At 29.0% G+C, this 22,681-nt stretch overlaps 2 protein-coding genes across 4 annotated transcripts in view; both read right to left on the reverse strand.

The window, feature by feature from the left end:
* The window catches only part of LOC129965689 (sushi, von Willebrand factor type A, EGF and pentraxin domain-containing protein 1-like), a 46,320-nt gene extending 39,169 nt beyond the window's left edge, over positions 1 to 7,151 (reverse strand). Inside the window, exons 1-2 of one of the 2 annotated variants that reach the window (XM_056079795.1) lie at positions 6,971 to 7,151; positions 896 to 1,014 (exon numbers count right to left, since the gene is read on the reverse strand). The gene's annotated coding sequence lies outside the window, so the exon portion shown is untranslated. The remainder of the gene's footprint in view (positions 1 to 895; positions 1,015 to 6,970) is intronic. The other variant, XM_056079794.1, reaches the window with a different exon arrangement.
* A 7,629-nt stretch (positions 7,152 to 14,780) lies between these two features.
* LOC129965690 (sushi, von Willebrand factor type A, EGF and pentraxin domain-containing protein 1-like) overlaps positions 14,781 to 22,681 on the reverse strand; it is a 64,710-nt gene continuing 56,809 nt past the window's right edge. The window contains exons 25-26 of one of the 2 annotated variants that reach the window (XM_056079796.1): positions 20,446 to 20,682; positions 14,781 to 15,631 (exon numbers count right to left, since the gene is read on the reverse strand). In XM_056079796.1, the coding sequence (XP_055935771.1) occupies positions 15,420 to 15,631; positions 20,446 to 20,682 (449 nt within the window). In that variant the 3' untranslated portion in view covers positions 14,781 to 15,419. The remainder of the gene's footprint in view (positions 15,632 to 20,445; positions 20,683 to 22,681) is intronic. The other variant, XM_056079797.1, reaches the window with a different exon arrangement.

Here is a 22,681-nt window from a genome sequence, read left to right on the forward strand (position 1 = left end):
CGGGTCGTAGAGTCAGTGATATGTCTTTACTACGTTGTAAATTGTTATCTTCACAAGTGAACTGTTTCAAACATTTTATCTTTCCAAAGATGCTGCTTTTTTCCATTTAACTTTTCTATCTTTATTTAATTCAAATTTTTGATTAGGCTCAATTCTAAAACTCAGTTTGATATTTGAATTAATCCTGAGTATTCATTCCAACTTATTTAATTCAATTTTTTGGTTAGATAAACTTTATGTGGATTTTAATTAATAAATAGATATAAAGAGACATGGGGAACTTGATTTAAACGCACTTTTCTATCACTTAAGTATAAGTTATATATCCATAAAAATACTGAGGGAGACACTGAAGTGTATTCCTTCTAAATATGATGTGCTATATCACATTCACATAATGCAATATATATGTTTCTTTATGAAATTTATTATTTTATTTTTATTCATATTTTCCGCTATTATTTCATATTTTGAATTATTACATTATATACTTTACTTACATTATTACTTACATTACTACAGAATTGAATTTTTCAAAAATACAAATTTAGAAAAATTGGGTCTATAGGTGTGTACAGCAAGAGAAAAAGAAAATTTTTCAAAATAAAAAGACCAATTAAAAGTTTATTTTAATATTTAATTATTTATACGAGTTTAATAAATAAACATCAAGTAATTTTAATATATGAAATAATAATTATAACTAAATCACATTTTCAAAGTTTTAAAGTAGTAACTATCTGTTTTTATTGATCAGGCTGTTCGACTACCTTAACTATTGTATTAATTTAGTCTTGTCATTTAATAAACTTAATATTATCTTAACAAAAAATATTATTTTAAATTTCAATTTCAAAATAAATACAGAGCACTCTGTTAAAGTAGCTATGCTTACTAAGTGGCAAAATGAATTGGTGAATAAAACTGGTGAAAACGGTCCAGTTGTTGAGACTGAAGAACTCGATCAACGTTTTATTTTTCGAATACGCTTCAGCACTCGACAATTGTAAGTTGCTAGAGAAAAATAACCATTGATGAAGTATCTATAGGTTATAAAATTCAATAATAATAATAATAATAAAAACTTAGCAAAATCCTTTCATCAGGGGATTTTCGTCAATATTTTAATCTAATATCTAAGCATGTGCAGTAAAGTTATGTCTTAAAGATTTGGATCATGAGCTTTCATATTAAATAAAATTTTCCAAAACATAACATTGTTGTGGATGAGTAACTGTATTTTTTTATTTTGTCAATTATTTTAGAGATAGATCATTTCAATGAATAATAAATACTTATGAAAAATAAACATTATTAAGCCTTTCAATGGCTCAGTTGTGCAATGAAACTTCAAAAGAAATAGCCCAGTTTCAATATGATATGTTCAAAGTTTTTTAAATCATTGTTTTACTTTTGATTTTTTAATAAAATATGCTATACAATTATAAAATTCACAAATGAAGAAATCAGAATCGAAAAGTTTATTTACTTACGATAATTGAATGCATGAGTTACGAACATATACATCTAGTTATAACCCCCCCTAAAATATAAACATTTTTCAATATTTTTAATTTTATCTTCGAAAATTGACGGAAATAACTATGAATTATAAATAAATTTATATAATTATGAGAGATGCAAATTTGAAGAGCCGAGCAAAAGTTGGAATTACTTATAAATGTAAATTCAATATATTCGAATTTATCAAATTTTATTTTATATGCTATATACAATCTTTATCTATAAACCACTAACATATGAGGCAAAGGCGACGTCCTGGCTTGGGGGTAGCGTGTCTTCCGCGTGATCCAGGCGTTACGGATTCGAGTCCTGGTTCGGGCATTGTTGTTCTCTTCCTTGTGTTCTCTCTGTGAGGTGCGTGAATGTGCCCCCCCCTGTAAAAATGGGTTGTGCTTCATTTGAGCTAGACTTCTGCCCTCGGGTGCTCAGGGGTCTTTACCCTCAGAAGCTACTGCGCAAAAATTTGGGTTAAATTAGTCACACGACCAAAAAAAAAAAAAAAAAAAAAAAAAAAAATACGATGCAAAGAAACCGCTAATATTTCTTACTGTCGAGCGGTAGCTAAAAATGTAAACAAACCATCACACAAATTTGATACTGTTTCATTGAACGTTTTTACAGCTGTATTGAATTTGATCTCTTCGTTTTGCTACTTAACGGAGCTGTAAAATGTTATTAGAAATGTTCTGGAGAAGGTTTGCCGTGTCACCAAAAATCCTTTCAGTCAGAAAGAAGAAGAAATCTAAAGAAATCAAGAAATACATTTCAAACAGGAAATTTTATCTAGCGCAAAAATAGGTTTAACCATCCCCTATTACGTAATCGTTATGATTTTCATGTGGGAATCGCTGTTCATATCTTCCAAAACAATTATATATCAAAAATGATTTCTATATCCCCTTAATACTCAAAAATTATCTTTTTTAATGATGTTCCATCTTCACACAGATTTTCGTTTTGTTTTAACCTTTTTTAAATTTCTTTTTAATTCAATTTGAACATTGTCTTTAAATATTATGATGGAATTCAAATTCATTCATCAAAACATTCAATTGCGGGGTTTTAAGTACAAAGTAGGATTTATTTCGTTATATATGCTTTTTTTAATTTGTAATAAACTGATTTATTGAAGTCATGTTTCTCAGTCATATCACATAACAAGATGAGTTAAAAAAATACCTTTCATATTAATCATTTAACACCTTAAAAAAGTCAATAATATGGGGAAACAAACTGGTTGTCAAAGGCGACTGTTTTATAGAAACTGAAGATTTGGAGACTTTAGACGTGAAAATTTTTTTTAAATGGTGTTTCAATGCATTTATGAATCTACAATCTAAGAAATTTTTAATAAAAAATCATTATTCACAGATTTAGGCAAAAATTTTAAAACATGAATATGAAAAATGTGAGAATGGGTGAAATATGTCTACACATAATAACCGCAAAATAATTAAGTTGCGAAAATAAATTGGAAAGACGTGAAACAAGCATTGAATTCTATAAACATTTTGAAACAATAATAACTTATTACTATGACGATGATTTATTAATTATTTCATTTCATTAATTCGATCAATTAGCCAGAAGAAGAATTCGAATGTGAAATATTAGAATTAATCTAGTTATATTGTAAACACTATATGTGGTTTACTCATACTACGCTTTTAAAATCTATGACCTTGAAACGAAATTCATTCGAATTTTTGCTTAGTGCATTTATGAAAATGTAGTTGTAGGATTCTTTAATTATTCTATTAATATTTACAAATTTTCATAAAAATTTAAAGTGCGAAAATACAAAAGATGACTAAAACAAAAATAAATATACTGTTAACAAAAAGAAATGAGCACTTAATAATATAACTTCAGACAATTGTAAGCTTTGAAATAATAACATTAGTATCTATCCACAGAGAACTACAAAAACAAACGGGTAATTTTCAATTTAGTAATAAAAATTACATTTTATTGAAATATTTGTAATTTAAAGAAATATGAATATGAAAATGATATTCTCTGTTTTGAAATCTTCTCGTAGATTATCCCAGTACTTGTGTCAGGATTGTATTCCCATTTATGTAGTGGCACTGTTTTGAAAGGAAATGTCACTTAATTTTCACATAACTTTCTACGATTTCATTTGCGATTAGTTTTATTTCATTCAAGGTCAATTTCGTTGCTAGCTATTTTTTGTTATCTGTTTACGTCGTCTGTATGATTGAAATACACATATTTTTGTACTTACAATGAAGGTTTGATTCAGAATCAAGTAGTGTTGAAACATTTTTTAAGTGCACCCGTTTCTAAACACTGTTGTTTTTATTCTGAGACAGTTTTACTTAAGCATTGATGAAGATTTTTTTTAAAGTGCGTCTAATAATAAATGACTCTTCTCTTTTCAGTGACATATTTAGATTTGCAAATATATAGGTAAAAAATTAAGGAAATATACGATTCATATTTATAAGGCTAGGGACTTTCATATTTTATTTAAGGCTTCTAAACATAGAATAAGGTATATGGCAGTTAAAATTTGTTTAACAATCTTTTACTAAAGAAACCATTTACATCAATTTTCATAAAATATTTAATTAAAATTTTCTTAACAATATCTTTTGCTAAGAAAGCCCTTTACATAAGGTTCTACAAAATATTTAATTAAAATTTTTTTTAACAATGTTTTGCTGAGAAAGTCATTTACACCAATTTCATAAAATATTTAAAGAAAGTTGGCTTAACAACATTTTTGCTAAAAAATCCATTTACATCAGATTTTTCAAAATATTTAATTAAAAGATTTTTAACAATTTTCTGCTGAGGGAACCGTTTACAACAAGTTTTATAAAATATTTAATTAAAAATTTTAGCAACCATTAATTCTGTAAATCAATTGCTCGCAAAAATTAACTAGTAACAATTAATCACAATTAATATTTTAATAAAACAATGCTTACAATTCATTCATATTATTTAAAACATAAGTATAATATATTGGTTTATATTTATCCAATATATTACATTTATATCCAATAAAGCAAATCCAATATAAATATATTGGATTTGGTTTACTATTTATTACTTTAAATTCTCATATAAATATCCTGCAAAGCTCATTTTTGTGAAATTCCTCAACTGTATATAATTTACTAGTTATAATTATTAATTACTTTTATTAATTAACTATCAACAACTGCATTTATCTATCAATAAACCAATGCATAGGACTAAATGAATCATTATTTTATCGATACATTAATTCACCAGTCAGTTAGTTTTCGTACAATTTCATTCTTTAAAGTCGATTTTCTTTTAAATATCCCTTAAAGTTCATGCTTGATATGGTATTACTTTACTAATTTTCAAATTTTATCTAACTCATTTATTATTAATAAACATATATATCTATAAATAAGACAGAATTTAAGACTTGTTGTATCATACACAGTTTGTCAATACCATTAGAAGTTGGACACAAACAAAACTGCACAAATTAATATCAACAATTGTATTTCATTGTATTATCTTCTTCTAAAGTAAGTCAATGCTACTAAATAATTGAATCATATTATCTAATGACATAATCACACATTGATTACTCCGACCTGCTCAGAGGCACATGGATAAATCTGAATGGTCGGACTGCAGCAACAGCATTGGCGGGAACATAAGTTGAGTCCTAACGGCCATCACCGGTCACGATACAACCCTTCCCGTAAGAAGCACATCCCGCCATGGGTAGAGGGTAGTTGAATTTACAATATTTCTGTATCCACCTAGGTTGCGAGAAGCAACCACCATGTCAGATGTTTCTCATCCTTAAACCTGAAGTGCCCCCCCCCTCCGATGTGATAATGTTTTTAATGGCATAAGAATTATTCATTGAATTGTGTTATTACTCCTTAAAGCATCTCTATTAGCCTTGCGATTTAATTTTATTTCATTGACTACTTATTAAAAACACATTTGATTTTCAATAAAACAGTACTTATGCTTAATGGAATCATAAACAGTTTATGGCGATTTACATGGAGTCCAATGAATTTGCATAAATTACTATTTCCCTTTTATTGTATTATCTTTTTCTATAATAGCCATATACTAACTAATAATTGAATTGCATTATTTTATTAAAGCATAAATCTTCTCTTGAGTTAGTTTCCCATTTTATTTTTTAATGTCTTTCATACATTATCCTTAAAGCGCATCCTCGGATTGTCACTATTAGATTTGCATTCCAATTTTATTTAACTACCAGTCGATTTAAGAACCGACCACTTCACCAGGAATATTGGTTATATTTGTTTTTAAATGAATAATTTAGATATAATTATTTAGATATTATTATTAGATATTATAATTAGAGAGATTATACATATTAGATTATTAGATATAATTTTAGATATTATAATTAGAGAGATTATATATATTAGATTATTAGATATTATAAATAATTTAGTTATTGGATTAGATCCCATCCGTGATTCGATCAAACTGCTTGATATTAAAGATGTATTATTTTAATAGACTTACCTTTAGTTCTGTTTATCATTGGTTCTTATTTTTCCTGATTCCTGATGAAGACAGTCCACATTATATTGCTATAAAAAGCTTAAATATCCGGTTCATTTATTTCTAAAATTTCTTGGTATTACAATTTGATTTTTTTTATGACATAAACTACTCAGATTTGAAAGAGAATCCTTCATACTTAGTTTTAGCAGAAGAAAAGCACGCTTTCAAATATTTAATGAAAAAATGGAAGCAATTTGAATTTCGGGGCAGTAATGTAATATACTGTCTGAAATTAGACAGAAAAACATTTTTAAATAAATTGATTGAATTCAACATAAATTTGTATGATTATTAAATGGAAATCATTAAAAAGACAATTAATTAAAATTTTAAAATAATGCAAAATTCATTTTTTCTAACAATATTTTCGGATGCTATTACACATAAATGCCAAAATTCAGCTTAGTTTTTACAATAACTAATTAAAATTTGAAAAAACAATCATTCCGAGGTACAGATTATAAAAACCAAAGTAAATATATATATTAAATCTGGTAGCTGCAGATCAAACAGATTGGCCTGTAGAGCTGCACAACTCACGCAGACACATCATTATTATTCATAGAAATTAATACTTATTAATAGTCACGCATATCTCTCAATAGATTAATACTTCTGATTAACTTTTTTTAGTTTATAACCATTTTTAGTTTATTAAAATGAGCATCGATTGCAGAAATATTAGCTTGCATTAATTAATGCCATTATTTACAATTTGTTTCCTGTATTTCAAAGAAAACATTTAAAAAAATACTCTTAATAATAAATTTACAAAGAAAATATTATTTTTATAATCGAGAAATCAGGATAATTATATTGCTACTTAAAAAAAAGCAGTTCCAAAAATATCATGCAAATAGACATTACTCACGGGCAACCAAGTGAAAATCTGACAATCCAATCCTATTCCGTTGCACTCTCAAAAGTGGAAGTGTGGATTGGATTTCACTTTGCACCGTTGTGGTGGAATTTACGTCGCTGTCAGTCTGCCCATCATCATTTCCTTCACTGGAATCGAGAAAGGAAGGTCGGGATTTTACGGGTCATCAGGCGATGCCACTACGCCGATGCAGATTTTGATAAATCAGTGGGAAACATTGAATGTCGGTACTTTACGGGATTGATAAGGCGACGCGTCGTTCAAACGAACGGATGAATACTCAAATCAAGGGCGAGATCGATGATATATTTGTAAGATGCATTTATTTATTTCGGGAAATCCCCAACTAGAGTTGATGGCTTTGAAGATTAGGAAAGTGAAAGGATCATGACTACATATGTGCATTTGGCGAGATAATTGTTTTGCCAATCAATTATAACTAAAATCTTTTAATATTCATTTAAATCAAATTTTATTATAATATGCATCCAATTCTGATTTATAAATTGTGCTGATAATTTTCACTCTTGAAATATTTTAGCAAATCTTATTATGACACCATCATTTAGTAGGATATTAAATATAATCCTCGCTTTTTGAAATGGGAATATTAATAGAATAATGTGAGTATAAAATTAGATGCAATTTTAATATGACATTTGGCTAAATTTTGTTTTGGTACTTGTATACTTGGTATTTTGTATACGTGTATAAAATTTTAATATACTTGGCTACATTTTGCATTTTTTCGTTTTTTTTCTTCCCTTTCTTGATTTCCTTTCATTGTTACATAACAATTATATGGCATTATCATTTCTTGTGTTTTGATTATGAAAATTTGTCAAATGCTATTATTATGCTATGGTTTTCTAAATTTCAAGACTGTTTGTTTACCGTCCTATATTATTGTCAACCTTCCTGCATTCTAGTTTTTCTACTGTTTTTGTAATTGTTTTGCAATTTATCACATAATTATCTAAAGGAGAGTGAATATTAACCATATATGTTTATAATTTCGAAATAAAAATTGTTAAATTTTTCGCATTTAACTGAATCTGAAATTGCTCCCGTCATTTCATAGACATTTTATAATAAGGATTGACAAATGTTTCGCATTTAATCTTGAGTTTGAAATAGTTTTTTTCCATTTTATATTGGTATGTGACTGCACTGGGAATGAATTTTTTGAGAAATGTAATAAAATATCTACATTTTCTTAATTTTTGTATAAAATAAATTAAAAACGCATATTGGACAAAAGTATATCAATTTAAAGTGAATAATGTTTTGAAAAATTAGAAAAATTCCTTTTGTTTTGGTTAAAACGTGTTATAAAATAAAAATCAATTTCAAACAATTGGTGATTGATACCTTAAAAGACACATTACTTAATATTAAGAAATAAGATGAATTTTTATCCAGTCTTTAAATACTAGGTTTTCATTGTTAAATATTGAGTAATTTTCATTTTTTTTTGCATTATGTTATATTAAAACAACTGGAGATTTTTTAAATGAACATATTATTTATTTTGTTCTTCAGAAGTTGCAGATCATATTAAGAAATCATTTTCCCAAACTTGATCAAATATTTTATATTAGATTTTAATTTATGAGGTTCTTCGTAAAAAGATTTTACTAAAATATATAATTTGAACATATAGTATTTAAAATTGTAAAATGGAATTAAAACATATATAGTGCAAATATAACAATTGAAGTAATTTCACTAAGAATGAATGTATAACAATTCAAAAATTAAAAATGGTTAAAAATATTCGATGTTTCCGCTAAAAGCGGACTCTTCAACGTTGTCACCTATCTTAAATAGAAACGAATCGAACTAACAATTATTTGAACATTGAGATGGCGGGTTTATTATATGATTTGCTTCGATCGCCTGTTCTCAGTCAAGTAATCGCTTATGATAAGTTGTTCAGTAAACTATAGTTTTTATTATAGTTTAGTACTTCAATTTAAATTAGAATAGAATTTCGATTAATTTGCCATATTTGAAAAACTGGTGTTTGAAATTTATGCGCTCATAAATTTAGGATTTTATCAAAAATTTATTTGATTATGACGTAGCTATCATGTACATTATTGTATGATATTAAACACTATTCGCAATTGTACTATGTAGTTAAATAATATAATGCATTATTGTACAATATTGTGTAATGTTTAATGCTACTTGAGTAAATGACTTCAACATTATAATTTAAATACTATCAAATACTTAGAAATGTATTAAAAAATCTTATTAATAATTATTTCGAATTATTGAAATTAATGGCCATAGTTTTTACTATGTTACAGTATCTTCACGAACTTTAAGCAGATAACACGTGTCTATTTTTGGGTGTTTAACAGACTATATTGTTTTAACAATGAGATACCAAATATAATACGAAATAAATATATATATATTAATGCATATAATAGTAAATACATGATAATAATAATACTAAATATATATATGTAATGATATTTGAATTTTAATTTCAATTTAATTAATTTCCGATGTTTTATCTTAATTTAGCTCATAGTAACTTCATTCTAAAATATTCTCGAAATAAATATTAAATATCAAATATTTATTTTGTGGTCCAATTCCACTTTCTCTATGTAATTAATTCAAGAGAGCTTTATAAAATTGCTGAATCGGCTAAACGCCGACACATTCTCAAGCTCCGCTTGAAGGGATAGAAAAATGTCCAATAAGCACATTCTTTTTAAAAGATCCCTGTGTTTCCCTTACTTGTGATTGACATGCGTCAGAAATCCCTATCAGAATCTTATTAATATATTAGCACTATGAAGAAATATTTTCCCTATCAAAATCTCAGGTTATATAAGACGAAGGATAATTTATTTCGTTCTTTTTCGACTTCTACTTTTGTGCCACGCTGTGGCGGGCGTGCCTTGTCCGCGTCTCTTCTTGTAAATAATTATGCTTTCCTGATGGATTAAAATGAATTTAAAAATGTAAAATGTCTCATCTATGTCTTCAAACCTGCCTTCTGCTTCACAAACAAATAATGTTACTTCTGAGGATATATGCATTTCCGAAAGAAGATTTTTATTTAGAATAATAATTAATTGAAAATTAAGCTAGTTTTTAGAATTTTTCTATATCTTTCTAGGATAATATAGCATAAGAATGATTTTGACATTGTTTCATAAGTTAAAACATTGTCGCTTAGTTATACAAATATTATTGCTATTTTGATCTCTCTGCAATCTTGATTTAAATGTCAACAACTAAAATTTTGTCTGGTTTCTGTAGTTAATTCTTGCAACTCTGCTCCTCCTAATATCATAAGACGTAAACTCTGGAAAATGACAGAATAAAAAATACATGCAAAAAGGACATGTATGCAATTTATAGAAATTTGTTTATCGATGTATAAAAATCATATTTCAGTTTTTAAATTTGGTTTCCATCTTTCTTATTTATCTGGATTCTTAGTGGTTCAATAGGCGCCAATCAATCTTTTCTATGACTTCAATAGATTGTAGTAGAACACAGGAAAATAAATTTTACTTTTTGCATCCTTTAAAATCTCATACTTAATCAACTCTTTCTAGGAGTTTTGTTTCTCTTCTAACAGCTTTTTCCTTAATCAAATGATATTCCATCTAATAATTGCATTATTATATTTTACTGGGAAAAAATTGCATTATTAGTATCTAATAAAGAGAACAGATGGCAGTCCCAATTCTAATTTTTGTATTGATTTATATGCCAGACAACATCTTGAAAATGTAAAGTTTGACTCGATTGTGCTAAATTATTTTGCAAAATTTTCAGAAATTCTTTTAAGAAGCAATAATAAATAAGAATAGATAAAATATTTATTCATAAAGATTTCTACTTAAGTATATATGCATATATACAGGTTGTTGCCAAATTCGACCGACAAATTCAGAGGGATGAAAGTATAGGCATCAAGAGGATAAAGAATCACCATACAACATGGGGTCCCAAACGACGTTTCGGGGGGGAAAATCGCAAAAAGATAGGGAATTGGAGAACTGTTGGAAGCTGTAAAAAATTAATAAAAAAATAACAAATGATGTTTCAACTATGATTTTTTTAAAAGTGAAAGCGCATTCGTAAAAGCTTTTTTTCATGCTAGTAACATGCGGATTTGATGATCTAGGGGGCCGTAAATTACTGAAAACAAAAAAAGTAGTTTAGAGCCCATATATAAAATATTAAAACTTGAAGAAAAATAAAAACTTGAAAATGTAAGGAATTTTATATTCTATAATTTGATATAAGCGCGTAGTATGAGAACTAGACAGTTTTAAAATATTAAAAAAAATACTAACATGGGAACCAGAAAACCTCGTTGCAACATCAATATCAAGAAAGAGATTATTTCAGTACACTGAATCCAGTCGTTTTGTTTGGATATGGATGCCAGTTGCTTGATGGAGATAGTTCTAGCAAGATTAAAACCATCTCATATATTTATGTATTTGTATGGTATTTTGATCGCTTCTTCTACTAGAAAATCCGCTTTGAAAAGTTACAACTGGTATTCGAAAGTCTGCTTAGCAAAATTTAAAGCTCAAGAGTCCTCGAATGCACATATTTAGGATTTGGAATTTTCCAAGGGTTTATTTACTTTCACAAAAAGAATATTACAGAGGCAAATAGATTCATAATGCCTTCTTGTAGGCAACGAGCTAGAGAATTTGGGTTGTATTAAGCATTATCGAAAATTTATTCCAAAATTTACGTGCATTTGGATAATATGACGAGAAACACGAATAAATTTGCATAGTTGTGAGGTTTTTCATCATGGTTTTCAAAAATATTACCGGACGAAAATTATTTTCACACAGAAGCAAAATTTAAAAAAAATCTTTTAAATTATACCAATATTTTCTTTATAGTTTTTATAATTAATTCCAAAAATATATTTCATTGTTGAAGTGAGACTCTAATGGATTTCATTGCAATTAATATTTCTTTCTAATTTTTTTAAAATGCTGATTACTGAAATATGAAGATTTGGCTTATTTTTCAATATGTAGGCTTCAATCAATTCAATATGCAATAGGCATGTTTTAGTACAAAATAAATTTTTAATAATTTTTTAAAAATTTAGTTTGTTTGTAATGAAAATTAACAACTTAATTAAAATTGTTAGAATTAAACAGTCATGAAAGGATTTTTTTAAGTGTATCCGTTTTTAAATACTGGTAATTTTTCTGTCATATAATGGGATATCTGCACATGAATTTTTCTATAAATGCAAACTAGTATAAAACAGCGATATTGGATCTATGTAATGTTGTTTAACTCATTTATATATAGCTTCATGTCCATGATTTTGCTAAACTGTCAGATTTAAGGTCGTATTATTTTAATTGTTTTATTTAAATTCTGTTTTCTGTGTACATAAATCTTTCTAATTTAGACCATTTCCATAAGACATTGTTAAAATATAAATGTCCGGTTCATCTAATTTCTGAGTTTCGCGACATTGTAACTTTCGCGCTTTTTTTTAAAAAAAATTCGATTGGTGAACTGCACAGATATTAACAGAACACAGATATAAACAGAATAACTTTTCTTTAGCTTTAAACAATGTAAGGAAATCACACGCGATTAAATATTTGATGAAACTATGAAAATTGCTTGAATTTCAATGCGAAAATGTTATGTATTGTTGAAAATCAAACAAACAATATTTTTAGAAAATTCTCAAAATTCAGCAAAAATCCGTACGACCATTAGATTGGTATCGCTCCGAATTTTGGAAAAGTGTAAAAAAATGCATCTTTGTTGAATGATATCTTTGGACGTTATCTCTGAAAATCGGCAAAATTCTTTTAAAATTTAAAATAAATAAATAAATAAAAACATGGTTCCAGGACTATATTCTTACCGTTCATAGTATATATATATGACAAGTCTGGTGCTCTAAGGCTCTAAATCACACGGTCTGGCCTGCAGAGCACCAACACACACATATATATACAGACTCACATAAATATATATACACACATACACACACGCACGCACATATTTATACACACAAACATACACATACATATATGTATATATATACACACATATATATGTATACACGCATACACACACCACACCATGTACACACACACGTATATATATACACACACATACACAAACTACACACATGTACACACACACACTATACATACACACACTCACACAACAGAGAGAGAGAGAGAAAGATACCTTTTTATCTTTATTATTAGTACAGATACAGATGTATATGTTCTTTGTATACTTTGAACATTTTCTCATTGATTGGTATGTCGTAAAATTGTTTAGAGTTGGGTGGCGGTTTAGGTGTGATCTTAGCCATCTGAATAAGATTCATGGCAATGAAACCTGTACAACTCTTGTATAGTTTCGAAATGAGACTTTAGTCTGCTTAAACAAAGCAAATCGAAGTAGCAATTCCTAGCCTGGGCTTGAAACGAGCTTTTGTATTCTATATTATCCGACTGAATAAAATCTGACTGAGAACGATTTGTGTAAGGTAGCATTGTGATTAAAGAATATTAAAGTCTCTCATTTTTTTAATGTAACATTGTCTTACATTCGTATAAAAAATATTTTCTTTCCTTAAATTAGAAACATAGAACAAAAATAGTGGCATTCTCCTGGATAATGAATTTTTGAAATTTTTTATTATGATATCAGAATTTAGAATTATAATTCAGTTGAAAAATATTTCGACATGGAAAAAATAAACAAAGCTTTTTTTTTATTAGTTTTCCAATTTTAAATGAGCTGTCAAACTTTGCGATAGGCTTAATTAGGTTTGGAAAAAAAATTCAAATTTGGAAAAAATGTCACTAAAAAAATTTATGCGAAATTTTAGGATTTAGAATTAGAAATGTGTTACATTGAAGGTAAAAACTAGTAAAAATTTCAAACATTTTTAGAAATTTCAAATTTGTCGAAAATGAAAACCAGACTCACGGGAAAATACTTTTATCAAATAGAATTTGATGATCGAAAAATTTCCTATTAAAGTTTTGTTCTACGAAATAGTGTCATAATGTCGGCTTTCGTAAAAATTAAATTTGACAAAGAAAAAAATATATTTTGTTGGCATTGGTTCTCAAAAAATGCTGAAAAATAGTGTTCACGATCATAAGCATAATTTTTCTTGGATATGAATTCAGTTTGGAAAACGCAGATAAAAGGTTAAATTTTGATTTCATTTTCTTCACTTTTACTGAAAATCGATTACTCTGATGCCATTTGCAATTTTAGAATAATACTTTAAAAATAGATTTGTTTCTTCGTCCGCTTATTTTGACTGATAGAAATGTACTTTTTCCGTTAAAACTATTTCTTTCTTCAGAGTAAAATTTTTGAAAAAAAGATTGTTGAGATGAAAATCTTACCAATTATTTACTTCTATGTAAAAAGTACTGTCAGAACGTTCGTTAACTCCTTTTATATAACTTTGTAACACCTAAAACTTATTGATTTAAAGTTTCTCTCAGATTAATAGCTTTTTGCTCGCACACGAAAAACCTGTGTCTAAATTTCCGTTCACCCTCACAATAAACTTAAACCAATAAAAGTACTGTTTTGTACTTTTTCCACACTCAGATGTCTTCCATGGTAATACACAGACTTCCTTACTAATCTGCTCAAAGAAGTAACAGTATATTCGACTACAGTATAAGGGTTGTCCAAATGAAAAGTGCACAAGTTATGAAAAGAATATCTTTATTGGAAACTATGAGCGTTGTAGCACAGGCTTCATCGTTGCCGTTGCAAAAATGACGATTGATTCTTGAAGATGTTCTGTACTGCTTCCTTCACTTCGTCGCCTGGATGGAAATCTGTCCCATGTAATCTCTTAAGTGGCTCAAAGATGTGGAAGTCACAGGGTAACAAATCCGGATTGTTCCAACATTTCCCAACGGAATTTTTTTAAGGTCATCTGGATTTCACGGGATACGTGTGGGTGGGCATGGAGAAGTGTCACTTGTTGTGTGAGAAGCCCTGGCGTTTGATTGCTTTCCATAGTTTCGTCAGAGTGCTGTAATAATGTGTTTAATTGATAGTGCTCCTTTGGGGCAGAAAGCATCATGTGTGGTCCATAGAAATAGAAGACTCAGAAACTGTACTACTGTGCATTGTTTCGATCTGTGATCCACGTATAGTACGATTTTATTTTCGATGAATTTCCTCTACCACGAACAGCTTTCACTGTTGAACGCCGTATGCAGTGTACACAACCCTACAGCCCTTTATATCCCTTTTCAGTTGTGCTGTTATAGCTGCTGTCATTCTGACGCGATCTCAAGTGTCCACTTTTCACTTGGGCAACCCTCATACTTATCAGTTCAAAGATGTTCATTAATTGACTCAGAAATAAAAGTGAGGATGATATTCAATCACTATAAGTTTTTTATTGCACGCTTGAGTTTTCTTGGGGAATGTTGCTGATCACCCAATCCATCAACTTTTGAACATGCGTATAGTATCCGTAAGTGTTTGCTAGTCCACATCCTATACCCCAACTGACGATTCCAACTTGAGTCCAGTAGATACGACCATTTTCATCCAACTGGGACTGCATCGCTGGTCCTCCACTGTCGCCTGGGCAAGTATCATTACCACCTATCAAAAAAAAATTGTAAAACTAAAATCTAAATTCACTAAATTTAAGAAAGGTTTGATTTAAAATTTGCTTCATTCAATATAATTTTTGTGGTAAAAGAAAGATAATTAATATATATAATTATATATTTATCACATATAGATAATGATAAACAACATATCACTTATCCAAAAAATATTGTACAAGTACAAAACAAGTAAAAAATATTGTACAATTAGTTACAAAAATATTGCACAAGTACAAAACAAGTAAAAAATATTGTACAATTAATTGCAAAAATATTGTACAAGTACAAAATCTAAATTGTCCAAATTCAAAAAAAGGTTTGATTTAAAATTTGCATCATTCAATTTAATTTTTGTGATAAAATAAAGCATGGTAAATTTAATACCTCCCGCAAAACCTTAATCGATTGTATCAAAGAAGTAGATAAAATCTAGCTCTAGAAAATAGGCATTACGCTCTTCCCAGTGATTGAAATGATTATTCACTTCTTTGAAACATTATTCAATTAATTTAATTCGCTGAAATTTAAAAAAACTTCATTCAATTGTCATATATTACCTGTACAAAAAATATTGTAGAACTAAAATCTAAATTCCCTAAATTCAAGAAAGGTTTGATTTAAAATTTGCATTATTCAATTTGACTTTTGTGATAAAATAAAGCATGGTAAATTTACTACTTCTCACAAAACCTTAATCGATTGCATCAAAGAATTAGATAAAAACTAGCTCCAGAAACTCGTCCCACTGATTGAAATGGAATTATTCACTTCTTTCAAATATTAGTCCAATTAATTTAATTCGTTTAAATTTTAAAAAAACTTCATTAAATTGTCAAATAACTATCGTGCTCTTTATTTTGCTATCATTATTACTAATAATAGCAAATGAATATTTTGAGGATTGTAGTAAAAGGTCTGCTATATGAGTGACTATTTGACCTCAATTTACGAAATCTGGTATACGAAAAGTTAAAATCTGTATTCAATATTCAGGATTAAACGAGCGAAATTTTAATTAATAGTAAATTGAGAAATATTTTAGCGTTTTTGACGATAACTTCAGAAAATATTATACCTCAAAGTACTTCAAAATAATTATCTTTTCAGTGACATAAATTTAATTGTTATACATTACTTACCTAAATTTTAACAAGTATAAAAATATTTTTAACGCGCTTCTTAAAAATTGTTTAATTTAAAATTGTGTCTTTCCTCTGTTATAAAGATAATTAATCCTTGGATGTCTTTTGTTGTTACGAATTTCACTTTACACTTTTGTTATAAAATTATTGTGAGAGTTTTTTTTTGTAATTGATAAATGTTCCTGTTTATATAAACCTTACATTTTAGGCACAAGTTAATTTATATATTTGAATTTAATTTTTTTGTGCATATTACAACAACTGCTAAAAAACTCCTATGGTTAAAAATTATATACGCTTCACAATAACAGTGCATGACTTGAAGTAAATTACAGAAATTGAAATATATACATATTTGTTGTATACAAAAATCATTTAAGTAGTTGTTTATAAATTCTAAACCTATAATATTTGCATTAAATGAAACGATAAAAATTGAGGTTCTCTCAAAGTAATACTGCTATTGCTTATTTTAATCTAAAATCGTGAAGCTGGAATAACTTTGTAAAACACCTTACCATTACTGACTAAATCAGGAAACTTAGATTATCATTATTTTAGACTAAAAAAATAATGATGAAGAAAAGTGGTTATATTACGGTTAAGTGGTTGATATTACTTAAGGCAACCTTGGAAATGGTTTAAAATAAGTTGAAACAGTAATAGTCAAAGGTTCATACCTCGATTTATTTTGGTCATGTCCTAAAAGATATGAATTCCTTTCATACTGTTATTCCGTCAGATTAAATTCTTACACTTTATTTTAATATATATATATTTAAATGTTTGACCTTAAACACGGAATACAAATGTTTCTGAGGTGCGAGTGTAACTGATATCTTGACAATATTCCAAATTTTAACATACAAACATACATGATTTATTTTCTTATTTCCAATATATTTAACGTTATTACAGCATTTACGTTTTGCAAAGGAGTTCACTGTAATTGATGTAATGATCGAATGTAGTTTCACTAAAATAGTTGAACTGTTCCCCTGGTGAAGAAATTTTAATATAAAAAGTAGTTATACTATTCATACTCTCTGACATTGAAAAACATCCTTTAACTTTGCCTTCGTATCTCAAAGTTGGCATTTTTGCTGGTTGAATTGCAAACATTTTCCTTTCATTAATCACGATAAAAGGAAGTGTCGTTCAAGTAATTGCTTTTCCCCCTAACTAATGTGGGAACCTTACATCTCTTTCTGAAATACGTTCAATTTTCAACCCTTCATTTAGATTATTGAAAATTCTTTTATTTATGATATTAAAATTATTGAACTTTTTTAAATGTTCCTCTAGTGAGGAAAGTTCACTATGGAAAGTGTTTACATCATTCAAACTCTGCGACGCTCAATAACATTCTTTGCGTTCGTATCTCAAAAGTGGGATTAAACATTGAATAACTTTCTTTAAGATATATCGAGCTTTGAGGTATGTCTTCGTATCTCAAAGCTGAAATTTCTGCTGGTTGAATTGTAAATATTTTCCTTTCCTTAATCACGATAAAAGGAAGTGTCGTTCAAGTAATTGCTTTTCTCACTAACTAATGTGGAAACCTTACATCTCTTTCTGAAATACGTTCAATTTTCAACCCTTCATTTAGATTATTGAAAATTCTTTTATTTATGATATTAAAATTATTGAACTTTTTTAAATGTTCCTCTAGTGAGGAAAGTTCACTATGGAAAGTGTTTACATCATTCAAACTCTGTGACGCTCAATAACATTCTTTAACTCTGCGTTCGTATCTCAAAACTGGGATTAATCACTGAATACCTTTCTTTAAGATATATCGAGCTTTGAAGTATATCTTCGTATCTCAAAGCTGGAATTTCTGCTGGTTGAATTGTAAATATTTTCCTTTCATTAATCACGATAAAAGGAAGTGTCGTTCAAGTAATTGCTTTTCTCACTAACTAATGTGGAAACCTTACATCTCTTTCTGAAATACGTTCAATTTTCAACCCTTCATTTAGATTATTGTAAATTCTTTTATTTATGTTATTAAAATGAACTTTTTAAAATGTTCCCCTAGTGAGGAAAGTTCACTATAGAAAGTGTTTACATCATTCAAACTCTGTGACGCTCAATAACATTCTTTAACTCTGCGTTCGTATCTCAAAAGTGGGATTAAACATTGAATAACTTTCTTTAAGATATATCGAGCTTTGAGGTATGTCTTCGTATCTCAAAGCTGGAATTTCTGCTGGTTGAATTGTAAATATTTTCCTTTCATTAATCACGATAAAAGGAAGTGTCGTTCAAGTAATTGCTTTTCTCACTAACTAATGTGGAAACCTTACATCTCTTTCTGAAATACGTTCAATTTTCAACCCTTCATTTAGATTATTGTAAATTCTTTTATTTATGTTATTAAAATGAACTTTTTAAAATGTTCCCCTAGTGAGGAAAGTTCACTATAGAAAGTGTTTACATCATTCAAACTCTGTGACGCTCAATAACATTCTTTAACTCTGCGTTCGTATCTCAAAACTGGGATTAATCATTGAATAACTTTCTTTAAGATATATCGAGCTTTGAGGTATGTCTTCGTATCTCAAAGCTGGAATTTCTGCTGATTGAATTGTAAACATTTTCCTTTCATTAATCACGATAGAGAGAAATGTCGCGTGAAATCCATGACGCTTGCGCGATTACACTTGGTGACTGTATTTATGTGAGTATGGAAGCGACATTTCAAATCTGATTGTAGCTATATTTGATTAAAATGATATTTTCTACATTTCACAATAATCTAAATAAAGTGTTGAGGAGTGAGAGTTTTTCAAAAAATAAATAAATAAAGTTTTCCTGTCAGTTACGAGAGAAAATTTTACTTTATGGATACCAATCTTGCTTTGTGGTTAAGAACAACCACATTTTTATATTTTGTACTTGAAGTAAAATTTAATTGTTTATTTATGTTTTATGTTTTTACAAATTTGAAAACCTATAATTTTTTCAAAAGGTAAAATTAAACGTTTGGCCCATTTTGAAGGAACTAAATAATATTCAATTTTAATTTTTTTTTTTGTGTGTGTGCATGTGACCATAGTAAGAAACTCTTATTGGTCTGAAATTTTAAATTTCTGAATAAAGTGTTCTTGTTACGCCCATATGTATAGAGCAGATCTGGTAGATGTATACTAGAGTGCAATCCTCCATTCTTAGAAATCAAAATCCTGTTCAGACATTTAAAACAGAGTGGCAGAGATTACTTTAAATTATCCAGAATATTCCTGTTAAGAGTATATACAACTAATGCTATGTATGCATTGTAATGAAAGATGGTCACATGCTTTATTGAAATTTTATAAAAGCAAAGTAATCCACTTCTTATGGCCATTTTGCCCTTTAAAAACTAATGATTACTATGATCATTTACATCTTTCTGAAAGCTATAAATTTGAGCATTTTCTTCTCATCTCTTGTGTGTCATTTATGTCCAGATATGTAATTTTATTTTTATCTTTATCTTTATATTTCTCCTCTACTTTAATTTTATATTTATGACTTTATTAATATAAAATTGCTAAAATTAATTTTCATTGCTTTATAATGTTACCCCTTAATTTACGGCCTCCAATGCCGCTGTAATGTGCTATTTGTTCATTTCTGTATTCGAATTGACAATTAATACAAGAAATAACAAACTCACCTCTTCCATCTCCGGCGCAAAACATGCGCTCACTAAATGCATTCTGAGGTAACAATAAAAGATAACCCTCTTTCTTTCGGCACGTTTGAGGGGATTGAATGGGAAGAATAATTTCTTTTAACCGGTCAGGAGGTAGAAAGTGCGGATGTTCCATAATTCGTACGACTCTTGAAATACCCCAACCTATAGCTACTAGATATTCTCTTGGTCTATAAAAAGTTGTATCATCTGGCAATTCTGAAAAAACATACATAAATGAAATTTTTTCCTCTATATTTATTAAATATTTCAGAATATTATTATAGCTTTAAAAATTGTTTTAAAATAGAAAATAACAATACAAAAAAAACTGTCAAATAGAACTTTGCAAAGATATAAATTGAATTTTCTAGCATATATTACTTTTAAAGAATTGTGTGACTGTTCAATTTATTTATTTTCCTATAAAAGTAGAATAAATAATAAACCAAACATATGTTTTTAATATTTTAAGTCAAAAATTTCTTATGTAAAATTTTTTATGCTTCTTTTTTTTATTACATGAACTCATTTACTCTTTAAGCCAAATTTTCTAATCGATTTGTTAATTTTTAAGGAAATATTATAGTTACTTGCCAATATTTCGAAATCGTTTCCAGAACAAACAAAACTCCACTTCGGTCTACAAAACTCCTTTTTGTACACCAAGCACTTATGATGCAATGCGTTTTCATATCTCTGGAAGCGACTTTTCCGAAGACGTATCAACTTAGAACGAATCCAATTTCGATGCCTCACCAATCAGACAGCTTCGCGTAAATGCACTGATACCACGTCGTGAGAATTTTCCATTTGCTCACTCGTTCGATTGAAGAAACAATCTTTCCACAATGCTTGTCAAACGAGTTCCTTAAGTTATGCTTTGTACGTAGCGTTCTGTCAAGTTCTGGTAGTGTATCCCCTCGGGAGGCATCTCGAAATGAGGATGAGAGGCTTACGGCATGGTGGTTGGTTTTTGTCAACCTGAAGGGTACACGAAAAGGTGGCGATCTGGCTCTTGCCATCGATGACGGTACGTACTTCCTCATGGAAGGGTTGTATCCTGACTGGTGATGACCCATAGAACTTAACCACAGTTCCCGCCAGTGTTGCTGTTGTGGCGGTCAGGTCATTCAGTTTTATTTATCTGTGTGCCTTCGGGCGGTCGGTGAGTCAGTGATATGCTCTTTCAATGTACCGTAGTGATTTATGTTAAGTGTGTCAATGCAGCTTCTCTCTGAACTGCCCATTGTCTTTCACAACTTTGCGAGCATTTTAGTCCAACAATTCTCGCCATACGAGCATCATTCCAGCTCCATGCATGATCCAATGCACTGAACATTTGGTGCTGGAAAAAAAGTGTGTGTTTCAATTCGAAAACTTCGAAATTTGTTCACTGTAATTATAACTTTGAGAGCTGTATTATTTTAAGTCACCATGCTCTCTAGGGCACCGTTTTTCTGTCTTTTTGGGCTTTTCAGCCGGTGTGGTGTCTTGTTGAAACTCCCACTCTACATTGTCAAAGCACAGTTTGGCCTACGGAAATTCAACAACTTCTAGAATGTTCCGCTTGTAGATATTTTGATCTATTTTAACACCTTTATCCACTAAAAACAGACATGTTTTGCCGCTTGCGCAAATTCTACCCCAGGCCATGATCGACTGTGGATTTTTGCGATGTTCAACTCTTGCTGAAGTGCTTGGAACGTTTACAGACTAGACCCTATAGTTCTAAGAGTTATGAGCTTTTGGACGGTAAAGAGCTTCTCATTAGTTAAAAGGAATCTCTCTCTCAAAAAATTCTAGCGTCTTTGGAGCCGCACGAGTTTGTTATCTTCAGTGAGACTCTGAACTTTTTGTGATCTTGATAGGCTTCAGTCCAAGCTCTGATTTTGCTAATCGTTGCAACAATCGGTCCCTTATTCCCAGTTCACGTGTGATATTTCTATGGAAACCCTATAATTTCATTGAACTCACTTTTTGATAGCCTTACGGCTACTGAAAGAATTCACTATATGTTTTCGTTCACTTACTGGACTTTGACCATCATTGCCAAATTCTTTGAAACGATAGATTGCATCAGACACTGTTTGCCGAGGCACATTAAGCAAACGAACGACTTCAGACTGATTGTTTTCCAACTCAGCACATCTTTTGCTTGACATTGTCAGTACGTTAAATTAGTATGTAAATTAAAAGATACATTATAAAATATGTT

This window comes from Argiope bruennichi, chromosome 4, assembly GCF_947563725.1.
Source record: "Argiope bruennichi chromosome 4, qqArgBrue1.1, whole genome shotgun sequence".
In the NCBI taxonomy this organism is placed as follows: Eukaryota; Metazoa; Arthropoda; class Arachnida; order Araneae; family Araneidae; genus Argiope; species Argiope bruennichi.